The 16,987-nt window shown below is 40.0% G+C and overlaps 1 protein-coding gene across 1 annotated transcript in view; it reads left to right on the top strand.

Moving 5' to 3' along the window:
• Positions 1–5,996: 5,996 nt before the first annotated feature.
• GLDC (glycine decarboxylase) overlaps positions 5,997–16,987 on the top strand; it is a 48,680-nt gene continuing 37,689 nt past the window's right edge. The window contains exons 1-3 of the mRNA XM_054810218.1: positions 5,997–6,274; positions 6,382–6,460; positions 15,162–15,297. Coding sequence (XP_054666193.1) covers positions 6,059–6,274; positions 6,382–6,460; positions 15,162–15,297 — 431 coding nt within the window. The 5' untranslated portion in view covers positions 5,997–6,058. The remainder of the gene's footprint in view (positions 6,275–6,381; positions 6,461–15,161; positions 15,298–16,987) is intronic.

Genomic DNA, 16,987 nt, shown 5'->3' with positions numbered 1-16,987 from the left:
CCTGTTTAACTGAAATTCCAGACAAACATCTGGGATCTGAGATCTTTTTTTTTTCAAAAAGTTAAGTTTTTGCTGAAGCTGTCATTTCAGCAGTTTGTATTGGTATGCTATCCGAAGTACAAAAAAGGTTATAATTCCATTTCTAATGTAAAAATAACAAAATAAAACCTCATGCATATGCAAAAGCAAGTCTTCTGAAAAAGAACTTTTTAGACTTTCTGAATTTTCAAAATCTGCATGATCTATTGCATAATACCTTTAACTCCTAGATAAGAATAAGGGAGGACAGATGTTTATTTCCCAAAGAATATCTCAGTACCTTGTCATCATGATACACCTGTTAGGGTCAGGAGTATGCAGCTCTCTCTGCCAGAGAGAACTTTTTTATTGCCTAATAAAACTAGATTGGGCAAGAGAAATTCTTGCAATACCATGTCTATTACATAGGTATTCGTAATAGATAACATCTACTGATATAAAGTATTTGCATAGGCAATGCTCTAATACTATAGCCATATTCAATATTTAAAAGCCAATGGGCACAAATAATATGATAAGAGGTTTAACGTATCCAGTATTAAGTAATGAATTTGCATTCAAGGTCTATCAAGTTTACCTTTGAACCAAGTTAAAAAAGAGCAAGAGACAAAACGAAAGACTAGAAAATCACACACTCAGCAGCAAATAACTCTGACTTGGTAAGAAATACAGTGTAGGTCCTCCTGGCCTTCTTCTTTGGAAGGTTTACAGAGGACAGTGGTAGGCATTTGTAAGGATTGACAGCAGATTTTGACAAGTACATCTGTTAGAAATGGCAGTGATAATAAGGGAAAAAATAAAAACCAAAACAAACACATATTTGATTGTAATCCTATAGTTTTCAAGAAGGAGAGGTGTTTACCGTGGAGATGCAGCAGGAGCTGCCCTGCTTGGCCATGTGTCACAGAGATGTCTGGCAGTTCAGTTAGTCATGGCATGAGGGAGCAAGCTGCAGATGTAGAACAAACCAGTAATGTTTTGAGTTAATTCACTTTATCTCCTCTGTGGATGTCCCCAACTCCAAACATAAAAGGAGGCAGAATAGGAGAAAGGTTTAACTTGTGTTGAAGGGTTAAGAGGCCTTTTTTTGCCAGGTGACTGGAATCATTCAGGAGTTTTTAAAATAATCTAAAAGCCTGTTGGCAAAGCCAGCCTACAGAGAGTCCCTACTGAACCACATGGTTGTTTCAGTTGTTACAGGAGAAAGTCAGGGCCCCAAGTGCACCTGTAGGATCTACTGGCCCTGACCAGCCTCACCCAGGGCACCCACTGCCCGTGAACCCAGGGTCTTCATTTCTCCTCAGCCCCAGGCCCTCAGCTATCTTGCTGGAGTGCTGGTCTCCAGACTACTCTGGCCCTGCTGTCTGGATGGACCTCAGACCTACACGGTAGATAGCTTGTCTACTGGATGGGTCCCTCAGATATCCATTGTCCACTGTCTCTAGCCATGCCTGCTAAATGGACTTCAGATTCAAGCTGAAACCTTGTCTCTAGTCCTGTCTCTGGTCTCATCTCCTTTTGCTCTTGCCTGGAGTCCCCAGATGGACCCTGGACCTGGTTAATCACTTGCCAGGGACTGTCAATGGATCCTGCTGCCTGGCTCACGCTGCTATGACCAGACCCTGTGGGACCTTGCCCTGCCAGGCACAACCCCGCCTGCTCTGGAGATACCCTTCATTCCTGACCTGAGGGAACAGCAGGTCCTTGCTGCTCCATGTCAGAGGAAATGGAGAACCACTCTAACAATAGCTTGTACCTTAAAAACCTTCAGACACTTTCTTTCTTCAGCCACTTGCCCACACAAGAAATGGGATTGGATCGATTTTGTCCAATGTTAATATTCAAGGATACTTAGATATTCCTTTCTTCCACATCTTTTTTTCTGAAGTCTTATAGATTTTTTTAATGTTTTTCCTTCTCCTTTCCTTCCTTTCTTCACAGTCCTGTACTGCCTTATCAGACCTCTCTGTTATTCTCCCATTTCAAAAAGATCATACTATAGTTTATTTGATAAGAAAAAGAAGCAATATTTGAATATTTAAACATCAATAGGAAAGGTAGGAGATTATATATCCACCTGCATCTATATATGTATGCCAAAGAAATACATACAGAGCTGCTGTGGTTTTGCTTGCCACCTTCATTTTGAAGAGGAGAAATGCATTTGATTCCATAGAATTGATTGTACCAATATTTAATTGTTATTCCTTTGAGATATGAAATATACTTTGAGATTTATGATGTGGAGTTGTAGAATATTACAGGTCTGCTCTATTGACCTAGCAAGTGTGTAACATAGCAGTTTTCTTAAGGATTATATTTCCAATACCACAACTAAAATGAAGCTGCACCCTGAAGATGCTGAAGGTATGGATGTGTATGTGAATAAAAACACTTCCTTGGGAGGAAGCACAGATCAGTTTCACTGTAGTTCCAGTTTATCAAATAATTGAAAACAAACAAGATTTGAAATCACGTGAAGTGTCAGGTCTAATCAAGGTACAGGGGTACTTCTGGGTTCAGAACAAATAAAAGACTGCATCACTCAGGGACTGTCAGTCAAATAAGGGACTGTCAGTTAAAGAAGATTAAAAGCTTGAATATATACTAATCTAACATCAAGATGTTTACGTAGCAAACATCTCACTGAGGAAGCTTGACTATGGCTCCTAAAGAAGCAACATGATACTGTGTTATCTCATGTGATGTTGCCTAGTCTTTTGTGGAGGATGGCATCCCTAAACCCAAACCAATATGACCCATGAAAAATCCACCACATCAATTGTGTCATCTTAGGTGCTAGTGTATATTTTATTTGATGATCCAGCTGTGGTCAATGAAAAAATAATAGTGGGTAAAGACTACAAAAATGACTCCTGGCCCTTTGACAGTAGTGGCTGCAAGAAGCTCCCGAGGGCTATTATGGATTCAGGAATATGTAGCTGAGTGGCTATCCACCCTCAACATAACATTGCCTATCCTACTGCATATTCTGGTGCTTGGGTATCGAAAGACCATGCCATGAAACTATTCTATTAAGTTTAGGGTTACATTAAAACTGTTTTCTGGGTACATATTGCATGCAATTAATGGAGCTCTTAAATTTTACTGGTGTAAAGGGATCAAAAAACCGAACAGGTGGCAATTCAGCCCTCACTCAGTAAATACTGGCATATGCAGATGCACGGGTGAGAAGTAATTTTCTCCCCACTAGTAGCAATTGGTAATTGCTTGTGAAATAAATATGATGTATTGCTACTTCACTTAAATAGTAAGTTTAGGAATAAAATTAAGTAGTTACTGGCTTGATATATTTGGTAAGTGTCTGTATTGTTCTTTATACAATGACAGCCATAGTGCTTCTCAAATCTTATTTTAAGCAAAGAATCATGTTACACATTAAACATTTCATGAAGAGAAAAAACTGTGATAAAGATGTCTCAAATTAAAAGGTAGCAATGTTTACAGTAGAAACCTAAAAGCAGGAACAGCTGCATATTTTACCTTTTATTCTCTCAGGACTAAAATATTTTGTTTGATAGCAAGCATATGTATAAAATGTGCATAAAAATATGTTTGCAATCTGTTTTCATGTACATATTTAAGGATCGGTGGTGGCAAATCATATATATATATGTATATATGTATGTATGTATGTATATATATAAACCCTCCAAACCATTATCAGTAGAAATTCAGATGATCTTCACTATTAAATTAGATACAGTTAAACTGGAAGACACACTGCACCTCTTGTGCCTCTTCATTTTAAGATTATTTCATGATAAGAAAAGTGAAGTGTTAATGAGAGTGTTCTCTGTCTGGACTGACACTTAAAATAAGCCTGGCCATTAAAAGATCCTTTAGTAGGCATTCCTCACCTGATCTGCTAGACAGTTTTGAAAACATTGATGATGGCTAGTAATTTTCTTAGAAAAGGCATCAGAGGTGGTAATTTAAACTGCGAAAACCCTTATTTCTGCTGCAGAATTTCTACAGAAAAAAAATAATCTTGCATCAGGACAAAAGAAGAGTAGCTAAGTTTTGTTGATCAAAGCATTATTCACATTTGACATCAAAGCTTCATTTTCTCTTACATCTCTTGTTCAAGATTCCTATTTTGCTTGTTAAAGCCATAATACAGTTTTCAGGAGGCAGCTAGAGCTGCACTGATCAAGCACGTAAGCCAGGCTTGTATCCCTGCCACAGTGATTGCACGTAGCCCATGCTAAGATGAAGGCTGTGCTGAGTTTCTGAGGAAGAAAGGTTTAGCCACAGAGTGGCTTAACAAATCACTCCAGATGTGGTGATTTCGAAATGAAGTGGACATGCCTTGACACAACTGCCTTTTTCACTGGCACATCTCTCCACTCTGTGCTCCCAAGTATAGTTTTTAAATTAAACTAAAACTGGATTTAGTTCTGGAAGAGTCAGACATGTGGATAGAAAATAGACAATTTGGGATGTTTGGGATGCTTCTATCTTCCCTCCAGACTTCACTTCCCGTAGCACTACAGGCAATAATAAAATTCTGGCCCTATGTTGAAGAAACAATTCTATCAAATGTACCATTTCAGGTGAGCTGACTGTAATGGCTTATTTTGCATGAAGTATCATCCTGATAATATCTGCCAGAGAAAAGGGATAAATTTTTAATAAACACTTATTATTTGGACAAATTCTACAAGAATCTTTAGACTAAATCTGCAAATTGTTTTGAAAAATTTTAAAAGTGCTTTAAAAAGAAATTGGTTTAAGTACAAATTCATAACAGGAATTAATTTGTTACTATCATGGTTTTAATGTATTTTTCTGATATCTCTATTCACTCTTGTTACATTATCTCACGTCAAAAATCATAGCAAAGTTTTTATTTCCTTCATGTTACTACCATAAAGAAGCAAATATAGAGGAGAAAAGTGAAATATAATTGTCTTGAATAGCAATCTGTTAAAGTCACTATTGGATTTATATCACAAATCCTTACAGCAAACACTTTTGCTGTTTGAAGTGAGCTTCATCTCAGTTTGGTGTATAATTTGGGGTTCTCTTGCTCTGAAACCAGGCACTTAAGTCAGTACTCCAAATACACACTGGTATAAGTTATGGGAACTTATTCCAGCATAATGGAGTAGTTTAGATAACTCAGATTATATCAGAGGAGTAATTCTATGTTTACTATAGAAACAAAGAATTTGCATGAGTCAGTGATCTTTGGTGCAAAGCAAATTTATTTTTAGGTTCAGAAGTAGTGATTAGTAATCTCATTAAATTCAGAAGACAGGCAGCAAATCTGTTATACAATTAAGATTAAATCTTGGAAATATATTTTTATCTTTCATTGTTACTGTATTTAAATGTTGATGCAAATACATGTCCTCAATGTTGCTACACTTTGTTTTCTTCATGTAAGTAAAGATACAATTTTGTAAGTAGGCTGATATTACCCTCAGAGATGCAGAACCGAAACAGAGGAAGAAGTAAGTCCCAGTTAACCTCACAGCTCCCAGAGACTAACATTACCAGAAGTTACGGCAGTAATAAAGTTCACACACACCCATACACACACCTCCGCTAACACCTATAGAAAGTGGCATGTATTATTCCTCCAAAAGCTAGTCGTAACTTGAAAGTGAGTCCACGCTCTGCTGCAGAAACACAGAAACCTTTTTTTTCCATCCGACCAAGGCTTTTGTGGAGGAAAATCCTATTTCCTAGGAAAACCATCACCAGCGTCCGCCCAGGCGAGCCGGGGGCACCGCCGCGCCCCGAGCTCCCCGGCCAGGCCGGCCCCGCCGCAGGGATGCTCGGCGGCCGGGCCCGGCAGAGGGGTCAGGGCCGAGCGGAGCGGCCCGGGGGGGCGGGCGGGCAGGTGGCGGCGAGGCGGGGCGAGCGCGGCACCGCCCCCGAGCCCCATTGGCGTCGGCGGTGAGGGGCTGCGCCGCGCCGCCCCTCGCACGCAAGTGTGGCTGCCCGGCGGCGGCAGCGGCAGCAGCCGAAGCAGCAGCAGCGCCGGACCATGCAGAGCTGCGGGCGCTTGTGGGGGCGGCTGGTGGCCCGCGGGGTGCCGCGGCACCTGCGGGCGGCGGCGGCGGGGGGTCAGCGGCGCTGGGGCGGCGGCGAGGCGGCGCGGTGCATCGAGCAGCTCCTGCCGCGGCACGATGACTTCTCCCGGCGGCACATCGGGCCGCGGGAGCGGGAGAAGCAGGAGATGTTGCGAGCCGTCGGGGTGCAGGTAGGTGCCCGCGCCGCGCCGCGCCGTGCCGTGAGGGGCGGATGGGGCGGCGCGGCTGGTCCCCTCCCGGTACGGGCTAACAACGGCGTGTGTTCGCCTCTTTGCAGAGCGTCGAGGAGCTGATGGATAAAACCATCCCGGCCAGCATCCGTCTCCGGAGGCCTCTGAGGATGGATGACCACATCTGTAAGTGACCGCATGGCCCGGGGTGCTCCCGCCCCCCCCCCCGGCCCAGCCCTGCCCGCCCTGCCCTGCTCTGCCTGCGGCTTCTTCCGGCCGCCAGCGCCCGCGGGGCAGGATTTGGGGTGCTGCCTTCCCCCCCCCCGCCCCAAGAGTGACCCCGCTGAAACGTGTAACGAGCAGAGCTCCCTGCTGAAGTGAAATGAAGGATAATGCTTAAATAAGTGTAGCGGTACCATAACCGACACTTTAATCTTCACATACTTACTCGGTAGAATAGTTCGGCTGCTGCTTTTCTTGCTGTGGTGTTGGAAACGGATAGGAAAAAGTGTGTGTGGCAGACCAGAGTTGCCCGAAAAACCGTTTTTGAGCTCAAGTGCTAAAATGCCTTCACTTTGTTCCAAGAGTCTGATATGGAGGGAAAAGTGTGGCTAAAAATCATCCTCTTAGCATGGACTGTAGCTTCAAATGGGCCACTGTCTTTTGTTGGCTCTTACGTTTCAGCAGGATTTCTTTCTTGTCCCTCCCCCACCCAATAATAACCTGCGTATTCCAATAATGTGCAAAACCTGTGTCTGCATATAATGGGTACACAGTAGACTAATGGCTAGCATTTTGAATCCATCTGATTGAGGGAGATGGGTAAACTGCAGGGATGCAAAACATCTGAGCCAGCAATTCTGGCACTACAATAATGCAACAAATTGCTGTAGAAAACTTGATGTGATTTCATGAGTTTTCAGATATTAACGTTTTTAAAAGTTAGCAGTCACAGCACAAAACTTACATCTGTGTAACTGCAATCCTGATAGGTATCTGTGAACATCATACTGAAAATCCCCTGAGTGAAAGAAACACTTAAAAATGCACCTAGCTAAACAATTACACTGAAACTAACAAAGCTTAGTGGCCATTCAGATAGTGGAGTCAATTACATCAGTATTAACTTTATATTTGTGTCAAGATCCTTTGCCCGATTTGTAGAAGATTTCATCCCTCTCGCTGGCTTTTTGTCATTGCTCATCCATGCGTTGTAATTTGAGTGTAAACTTCAGGCCTGCAGCTCCGGTGAGGTTCCCGGCCAGTTCAATCTGGTTACTCCAAGATGACATCACGCACCAGAGGCAGCGCCACAATGAACAGCCAGGAAAACTAGAGCCTGAAAAGACAGATTCTAGCCAGGAGGGATACAGTATTGACTAAATCTTTCTACTTATAAAATGTTTCACTAGTACAGTGGTTTTTTTGGCAACTTCCCATCTTATTAAAATGGGGAAGGTGGTAGAGAAGTGGAATTTAATCACCACCTTCTGTCTGTATAACTGCTGCAAGTATTGCTTGGCATATTTTCCTATGATTAATGTGTTTTAATCAAGGCACTCCCTGACTGATGGGTGATTTTCACTTACCCTTGGAGAAAAGAACTTTTTAGATTATTATATTTTTAAGAAGAGTTAAATGTAGATTGTCACTAATAAGTACTTCTTGAAAACCTTTCTTATGTTTTGTTGTTGTTGTTTTATTTAGCGTATGATACTCTTAGGAAGTTTTACATTACTAAAACACACATAGGAGTGATACAGCACAGTTGGGCATTAAAATAGTTGTACATTATTGAAAACTAAACCAGTGATGTCAACTTAAGTCAAAAATCTTAGTGAAGTTTTATGTGTTCTCATGCTGATTTGCATAGCAATTTTGAAGTTCTCCCACACTGCTGTGCATTAGTTGACATTCTGTGGTATGCAAGTTCTCGCTGTGCAACAGGACTTAATTAGCAGACAGTGTATTTAGTTTGCTGGCATTTTGTTCCACTTGCTATGCTGTTCTTGTTCCCTTAGAGTAAACTTCGGAAGAATGTGACTGTGATGCAGAGCTTCACATTGCACAGCATGCAACAGTTGAGTTTTCAAAAGAGATGCTTGCATGAAGTACAGAAAACTTTTTTCTGCACGCTGTTGCTTTTTCTTCTGCAGCCAGTGTGATGAACTAACTGTCTTTTGTACTTCAACGTGTAGATTTTTGTCACTAGTTTTCCACTATATTGGTAGCAGAAAACTCAACAGCTTGTAAAAGGAAAGTTAAAAGTCTTAGCTTGAAGTTGCACAACTTCCCATTGAACATCTTGTACCTAGGGACTGTAGTCTGAGTAAAACACTTCCAGTTTCCCATATAACTTCAATTAAAAACCATAATCATAGTGACTCCACAGGTTATAGTGCGGCTGAACAAGTCAGCTGTGCTTGAGCTACTCCTTCGTATTAGGAAATGCAGTTGAACTTGCACTGAAGTCAATGCTTACAGCTAGAATTAGATATGCAGTTCAAGAAAACTGTGCACACACCATAAATAGTATGTCTGGGTGAGTATTACAGATCTCTGCAATTGTATTCATGGGGTTTTAAAACTTTTATAGCTTTAGGCCTTGTCTCAGGTCTGTACATTTGATATATATATGCGCGTATCTTCAAATTTTCATTAGGTGTGGCAGTAGGAAAGATTGCTTTGCCTTACAGTTCCCTTGGTAATGTAACAAGTAACTTGTCTAAAAGAAAATCAATTGTCTGTGTGTATGCAATAGCAGTAAATAAAAAATCCTCCTGTGGATGCAGCATATATTAAAGAGCTGTTTTAAATGGTATTGCGTATTACACTGCTCATAAATAAAACCTCTGCTTATAGTAGAAGCACAATATTTTGTACATGTGTTGTCTTTCCTAGATATTTTAGCATAGCCCTACTCTTTGGTGGAAGAATTAAGTTTCATTACTTCCCTGAAGGATGTAATATATTGAGAGGGAAAGTCTTTAGCCTTTACTGGACATTTGTTTTGCTTATGCATGAATGAAAAAGCCATTCTGGCAAATGCTAAGCTTTGCTGGTACAAGTTCACCTGTGCTAGAAATGCCTTTCCAATACTTATTAGTGTTCATGTATTGGTAGATTTCTTCTCATACATACATGGTCAGTGATGGAGGAGAGAAGGAATGTAGCTTGTGCCAGGAGGTTTCTGAAATGAGTTGCTTCCTTTGGTACATAAAATGACAGAAGTATCTGTCCCCCTGTTCTGACAAAAAAAAATCCATTTTAAAAGTTCCTGCTGCTGTGAGCCCACTGACAGTGTTGAATATGCCACTGAAACTCAGTAGGGGTGAAACAGCAAAATGTCTCCTTTGTCCTAACAGTAAGTTGCAGTCCCGTACCTCAACTAATTCTGGAATGGGGCTTTTTTGCAGTCAGCTTTTTCTGCAGATACAGTTCAAGGAAAATGTTATTTTGGCATGTAACTTCTGTTCAGTTGATATTTACAACAAGGCTAGACATCTGTTTGAAACTTAATTATGATCAGCTGGTATTACAGAGCTTTTTTCCCACTGTCAGAGTAAGTACACTTTGTCAGCTTTTCTTTAGGTATTGAAGGTGCTTTAGCATGGATATAGTGATTGACCCATTTGAAGTAAAAGAACAGATCATCTTATATAAGAGTAATCCTCTTTCTTTTATCCCAGCAAACCTACTGTCTGTATCAGTCGTAGTTATCCCTGCAATGCTGCTGTTGTATGCCCATCTTTATTTAATGGGTAGGCTTTGTACATGTTATGTTTTTCTGCTTTTTGCTCATGCTTTGAATTACAAAAATGAGTCTACAAACTCTGCTATGTTGGTTTTTTTTTTCCAAAATGTTTCCAGTTACATTCTTAATTTTTAGAATTTATAAACATTAGTTTATAAAATGTGTGTAAGAAACTAATTGGGTCTCCAGTCTAAACATTTTTAGAAGCGATATGGCTCAGAAGCAGTCATATTGTAAGACTATTTGTATCTTCAAATTTAACTGCTCTTCATGCAGTTAAATTGGCTTTAACTATGATTTTGTATTTTAAATGCCACTTAAAAATTAATTCTGGTTGAGTTTATAATCAGCTCCTGATGTCAGTTGGGTTTTTAGAGCTGATTTAGTAATTTTGGATTCCCTGCTGCTGGATTCCACACTGTATGCTTCAGACACCTATAGCAGGGGTAACTAATCCTGCAGAGTGTTGCCACAAGTGTTGCAGGAATCTGCAGTACCACTGGTGGCACTTTGCTCCTCGCAGCGCTTTCGGGCTGCTGCTCCTCTTTCCAAAGACGTAGGATGAAGAAAGGCAGGCTTCTTACTGGCGCTCAGCCCCTGCGTGCTTTCGGCTCCTTGCAGCATCCTCAGGTTGCCTCTGCTGCCCAGGCAGGCTCCGTTGAGTGCAGGTGGCCTGAGTGAAAGGAGGAGGAGGAGGAAGAGGAGGCAGGGCAACAGATGGTGTTGGCTTTCTGCCTGTCTGGTGGGAAGTTGCTGGTCGGACTCGGCAGCCGGAACAGGCATTTTTCTTGTGCTGTCCTGCAGCATTATTACATGTCTGCCAGTGCTTTGGAGCTGTTTTGCTTCAATGTAATCTGATTTTATTTAACAGAGATCAAATTAATTGCTAAAGCAAGAGAAATAAATTCATCCGCTTTTTCTTATATCAATTGTTACAAAGATTTTGCTTCCTTGATCTCAGAAGCTAGATTTTTTTTTTTTTTTAAGACCTGGCATAATGTGAGCAAAATGATATCAGACAAATAGTCTCCTCCCTTTTGTGTTGTAAATTTTGAGTTATACAACTCAAACTGCTCCTTCTGTCTTGATTTTTCTCTTTCTTTCTCTTTTTTGGGTACTGTATTATTTTGCAGGTATCTCACAAGTTCAAGGCAAAATGGACTGTCCTAACCACTAAAACACTAGCAGAAATAGCAGTATTATAATTTTATAATCTGATAATTCACTCTCTCTTACTATTTTTGTGATTATATTTTGCCTTTTCTACCTGTGGATGTAGCAGTCATGAAGTGTCCTCACAGAACTACTACTGGAAGCCTCAGTGAATTTTCTCTGCAGTTCTAAGGTAGCAGTACTGCAAGGTCAATGAACTTTATTGTGGATACTATCTTTGATCATATTATCAAATGAGTTGATAGGGGAATAAAGATCAACTACAGTGACTTAGCTGGCAATTTCAATTTTTGCTGAACAAGGTTCTTAAAGAATGTGTAGTCTACACCCAATAAAATTCAAGATAAAGGCATTTCAACCATGTTGTCTTAGAAAACTGGAAACTAACAGCTTAGTGTGATGGCCAGTTTCCAACTATTTAACAGTAGTCAATTTTTTTATTCTGCTTTATTTCCCAATTTTGGATATTCTTTATTTCACCTGTTGCTGGGGGGAATTTATAAGAAATGTGAATAACCCAACACAACATCTTGCAAGCTGTGTTTCTTCAACCATATGTATTGAAGTTTGCTAAAATCCTAATCTTCATATGTTTTAGCTTTAAATAAATATTTACCAGAATACACTGATTCCGCTACATATGCTCCAAGGTATATATACCTTATACAGCAGAAAAAGTCTGTAATTTTCTGTAACTCTTGTTAGCTAAACTGAAAACTTAGCAATTTCATTCTGAATTCGAAAATGAGTTTTTAAGCATACAAAAGATCACTCTTGTGGTTGGCATTCTTCTGCCTTCATACTAGTGTTAGTTATTTACAGAGTGACCAATACAGTGTTGGACCCCTTTTACAAATAATACTGTGCAAATTCACTGTTAAAAGCTAGGCTTGGTGGAGTGGGAACCACACCTACTGACAGAGACACAGGGTCCCGTTCAGGCTGGTGGGGACCTGGGGAGGTCTCCAGCCCCTGCCCAGCGTGGGCTCAGACCAGGCTGCTCAGGGCTTCACCCACTTAGAACACGATCCCCCAAGGATGAAGACCCTGCTCCCCAAGGGGAAAAGGCTTCTCCTTATCTCCAACCTGAGCCTCTCACATTTCAGCTTGTCCTGCTGCCTCCCCTGCCACGCACCGCTGCGAAGAGCCCATCTGCATCTCCTCCATCTCCTCCTGTCTGTGCTGGGGATGCTGTTAAGAATAGTTTCATTCCCTTGCTCTTGGGTTTTTGGACCCCAACTTCTGTGTTAATTTCCCTCACTCATGTCTACATTAGGTTTTCTTGAATTCAGAACCATATCAGTGTAAAGCAAACACTGAATTTGTGAAAATTAAATCATCATAAATCTACATGGGCTTATGTTTGGTCTTAGCTAAGCCTGGCTGTACAGACAAATCGGGGGGGCTATTGACTTCTGTTACTCAGGAGTGCAGTTCTTCACGGGCTGTCTTCCTAAAGACATGCTGCGATGAGCTGCTTCAAGGGAGTGTAGGGCATGGGGGAAGGAGCGTTCATCCCAGGTCTCTTCAAAGAGGCATGCCAAATGTGGGAGATGGGTATTTGAGCTGTTCTGCTGCTGTTGCCTCTGTAGTGACCAAAGAGGCAGGGTGAGGTGAGCCAGCAGTGGAGGGAGTGTTGCCCTCCAGCATTTCACCACCCTGATTAATAGTGTAACTGCCTTCACAGGTGGCTCGTAAAAATGTAATAATTAAAGATATATTCAGTGTTGCGATCTATCAGCACATCTCTTCTAGGTGGGATGTGGTTCTACTCTTCAGCTTAATTGCTACCTAAGCTGCTTACAGTCTTACTAGGCTTTTTGCTTTGTGCCTTGAATCGGTTTGGAAATTGGTACTATCTCAGAGAGCTCTAGCACAAGTTCAGTGTCTTCATGTGGTAGTGGTGAGGTATATTTGCTGAGAAATGACTTTCTAGAAGAAACGTCCACTTGGGCAAAGAAACGAAATGCTATCTGCCACATAGTACAGTATTTGTGGTATGTGTTTACTGCAGAAATCTCACTCTTAATGCATTTTTGTGTGTGACATTGGGCTAGTGAGCAAGTTACATGATAGCCAACTTCTGCCTTCAACTGCATTTGGAGTTAAACGAGCAAATTCATTAACATTGTCAAAACATCATTGATGTTTGAATTCTGCAAGAATACAGCCCTCCCTCTCAAACTGCACCCAAACTGTCTTTCATCAAACTTTTGGTTTGCAAGTGGTGGAGGAAGACCTCTGCAGTGTTAAAACTATCACTTAAAAAAAACAAGCAAGCGCATCTGTCTGGAATAAACTGTGTGGGAGGAGTACAGGGGAACGGAGCTGCTGACTCCTGGGCTTTAGAAACTTTGTCCTGGATGTTGCTGAGTTCAAGTATAATAAACACATGACTCTTGAGTCTCCACAAAAAATTGCAGTTTACTGAAAACAAGAAATTAATCTTTATACATTAGATGTAATAGTAACACTGAGTAAAAGGCAAGAAAGAAATGAACTTTGAAGTGAGAACTGAAGATCAGTAAAAAAATAACTTTGTGGAAGGTATGATGTGACTGTGGAAGAAATTAATTGAAAACCAGAGGATTTTTAAAAAAAATTAATCTTTATACAAGGAATATAATAGTAGCGCTTTGAGTAAAAAGGAGAGATAAGTTTTGAAATCAGAACTAAAATTATAATATCCTTGTTTATGGCTGCAGAAGAAATTAATTCAAAACCTAGAGAATTATTTGCCACTGGCTTTCACAGCATTAACTGTTTTGACTTGATCTCTTTTGCTGGGGTAATTTATGGAGAGCAAATAGATTTTGAGACATCCAGGGCCCAAGCTATTCTGCTTTGGTGCTTTGTAGCCTTATATTCCAAAGTCTGCTTTTGCAGTTGCGGTGCAGAATGAACAGAACTCAGTGCAACTGCCCCAGTACAGCAGTTTCCAAGGTCAGATTGGGGAGGGGGGGAAGAAAAAAAGATCTGCTTTCCCCATCTAGGAGGACCAGTGTCCAATTCCACCTGGGTCTATTACGTTGGGCAGGCCTATTGCTTTGCGTAATCTCAGACTACTGACTGTCTTTCTGCATCCTCAGGTACCAAAATATTTTGTAAAGCGTTCCCTTTGACAGATGTTGAGTAGCATTATTCATTGACTACTAGGAACAGGTTGACTGAAGGTGATTTTGGCACAGCTTTCAGGAGACTGAGAAGCATTGAGAAGCAAGACCAAAGACTAAACTATAGTTGGGGGAGGGAGAGAGTGCAGATGCTTTCCATCTGAACATTTAAGAAGCATTCTGTTGTAATCTCTCCAAACTAGATTGGCAGACTCATTTAAAAGTTAATCTTAAATGGAATGTCTTAAGCAAGAAATACTGGTGAAGCGTATTAAAATTGAATGAAAAGAACTGTTCCATTTTATCAGCTATTTAGGGAAAATGCGAGAAAATCAAGTTCTTTAATACTAAGAAATAAATCCTGGGTGTTTGGTGTGAGCCCGGTTGACACGAATATGGCTCTTTTGGAAACAATCAAGTTGTGGATGGCTACGGCTTCATCCAGTGCTGATTCTGCAAGGTTTAGCTACTAAAAGGTGCCTTCTGAGATGTATTTTAATGCATGTGCAAGACACCCAGAATGTATGTTGCATTAGCGCAAAAAGGGCTCCCGAAACCATTTGCCTGCAGCTGTTTCTCTCACTATTGTTTCCATGTTGGTTGAAATCCTGTTATTAGTCAGTTCTTGCATTTTCCAGAATTTTGGTAGAATTGAAACTTCCCCAGAATATTTTACCAGGTTATTATTTTATCTTTACTGTTCTTGGTTTGCACCTTAGTCTGCTACTGTTTATACTTGCATCACCAATGTTGCATTTTTTTTACACAGGGGTACAAGGCATTTCAGTTAAAAACTGTTAGCATTATATGTAACTGTAGTTTTCTGTCATGATTTCTTTTCAATTAGGTGAAAATGAAATCCTTGAAACTCTATACAATATTGCAAGCAAGAACAAGATATGGAGGTCCTATATAGGCATGGGTTATTACAACTGCTCAGTGCCTCAGCCCATTACACGGAATTTATTGGAGAATGCAGGATGGTAATGTACAACATTTTCTTTTTAGATGCATATGTATAAATATATGTTTGAAGTTCATTTGAGCATAGACAAATATACCCCAAAACTATTTTTTTTTACTAAGGCTTTCATATGTTTGATACTGATGTGTAAGTGCAGGAACTGTGTTGTTCATGGTGAAGCTAGAGAGGAAAAAGGATACTTTTGAATTTAGAAGATGCTTTTTCTGTAAAGTATTTCACTGATTTTTGTGACTTCTATTCACAGCTCCTATTTATTATTAACTAGAACAAGAATATTTGTTTGCTTTAAGGAAGTATAGAGACTTCTCCTAAACTAAAGTAATTCTAAAGTAATTATTTCCTAACTTCTGCCTAAAGTTAAACCAGCTCCCTCCTCCACTGGCATATGCAATTTTGGGTGAAGGTACTGCGCAATACTCTGGTTATGGTTTTCTTATGAGGAAGTAAGAAACCTCGAAAATTTAAAATACTTTTCTCTTGGCATTTCTTTTTTGATTTTTTTTTTTTGGAAGCCAGAGACCTTCAAGAGTTTGAATGTGTGTCCATAAAGTATGTTCTTGTCCGAACAAATAATTCACTGCTGCCTGAAAATAGGGGGACAGCAGTACTTGACAATTCATTTCTAAAGAGCCTGAGAATCTTGTACTTTGTTCTTATCTCACCCACCCAATGTTTTAGTTTTTTGGGACAAGCAAAAGAACAGCCTGTCTGACAGACTCAAATTTGAATGTTACTGAGGTTTGTTTGTTTATTACTTAAATGTAAAAAAGAAAATATTTTAATGCATTTATTTATATTTTATGAACAACATTAATCTAAATAATAATGGAGTTTTGTCTCTTGATGTCCTTTTCCTGACAAAGGCACTAAGGCCTGATTATAAGTATTCATTTAGCATTGACATTTCTCTGTAGAACTGTAACTCAGAAATGATGCAATAGAAAAACTAAATTTACTGTGGAGTCTCACTTTCCAACAGACTGAATGTCACTGATACCCTGCATTGCCTCATTGGGTTTAGAAGTTCCCTTATCTCTAGTCAGTAACATCCTTCTTTTTGGTACAGTATTAAAATAATAACTGTAATCTTTATTACTGAGTAATTTTTATTTTAATAAAAGCAGTATTTAAAGGTTATATATATGTAAAAAAGGCCCCAACCAACCAAAGAAAAAGAGTCAAATTAGTCAGTGTAAAAAGCCACTGTTACTTAAATACTATTAGTTTTTGTACTTCGGGGTGCCATAAATGGGTCTATGTATCTGTAGACCTCCACGTCTATGTATTATTAGACTTGTCTGCTTTATTTGCACCTCAAACTTTTGAACTGACGAAAAAGTTGCACTGTTTGGACTCAAGGAATCTATGCAGTACATCTATTCAAAGTTTTATTTGGCTTTGTCCCCACCTACTTTTTACAAAGTATGCTATCTAAATACTTCAGTGCCACAAAACAAATGATCAGTTGTTAGAGACAAAAATAAGAACAGCTAAAAAGTAAGTGGCCCAAAATGAACCACGTATTTTTAATTCCTAACAAATTATATAGCATTAGTGAATCAACTGGGAGAGTCTATACAGAAATGTGCTCTTGGAGTTTCCAGTAAAGTCAAACTAGATGGCTAAAAGCTAAACTTTTAGATGACTAAAGTGAAGGCTAAAATATTTGTTGGGTAGAGGGCATATTG

This window comes from Grus americana, chromosome Z (genome assembly GCF_028858705.1).
Source record: "Grus americana isolate bGruAme1 chromosome Z, bGruAme1.mat, whole genome shotgun sequence".
Lineage (NCBI taxonomy): Eukaryota > Metazoa > Chordata > Aves > Gruiformes > Gruidae > Grus > Grus americana.
This window is presented reverse-complemented; position numbering and strand designations above follow the sequence as displayed.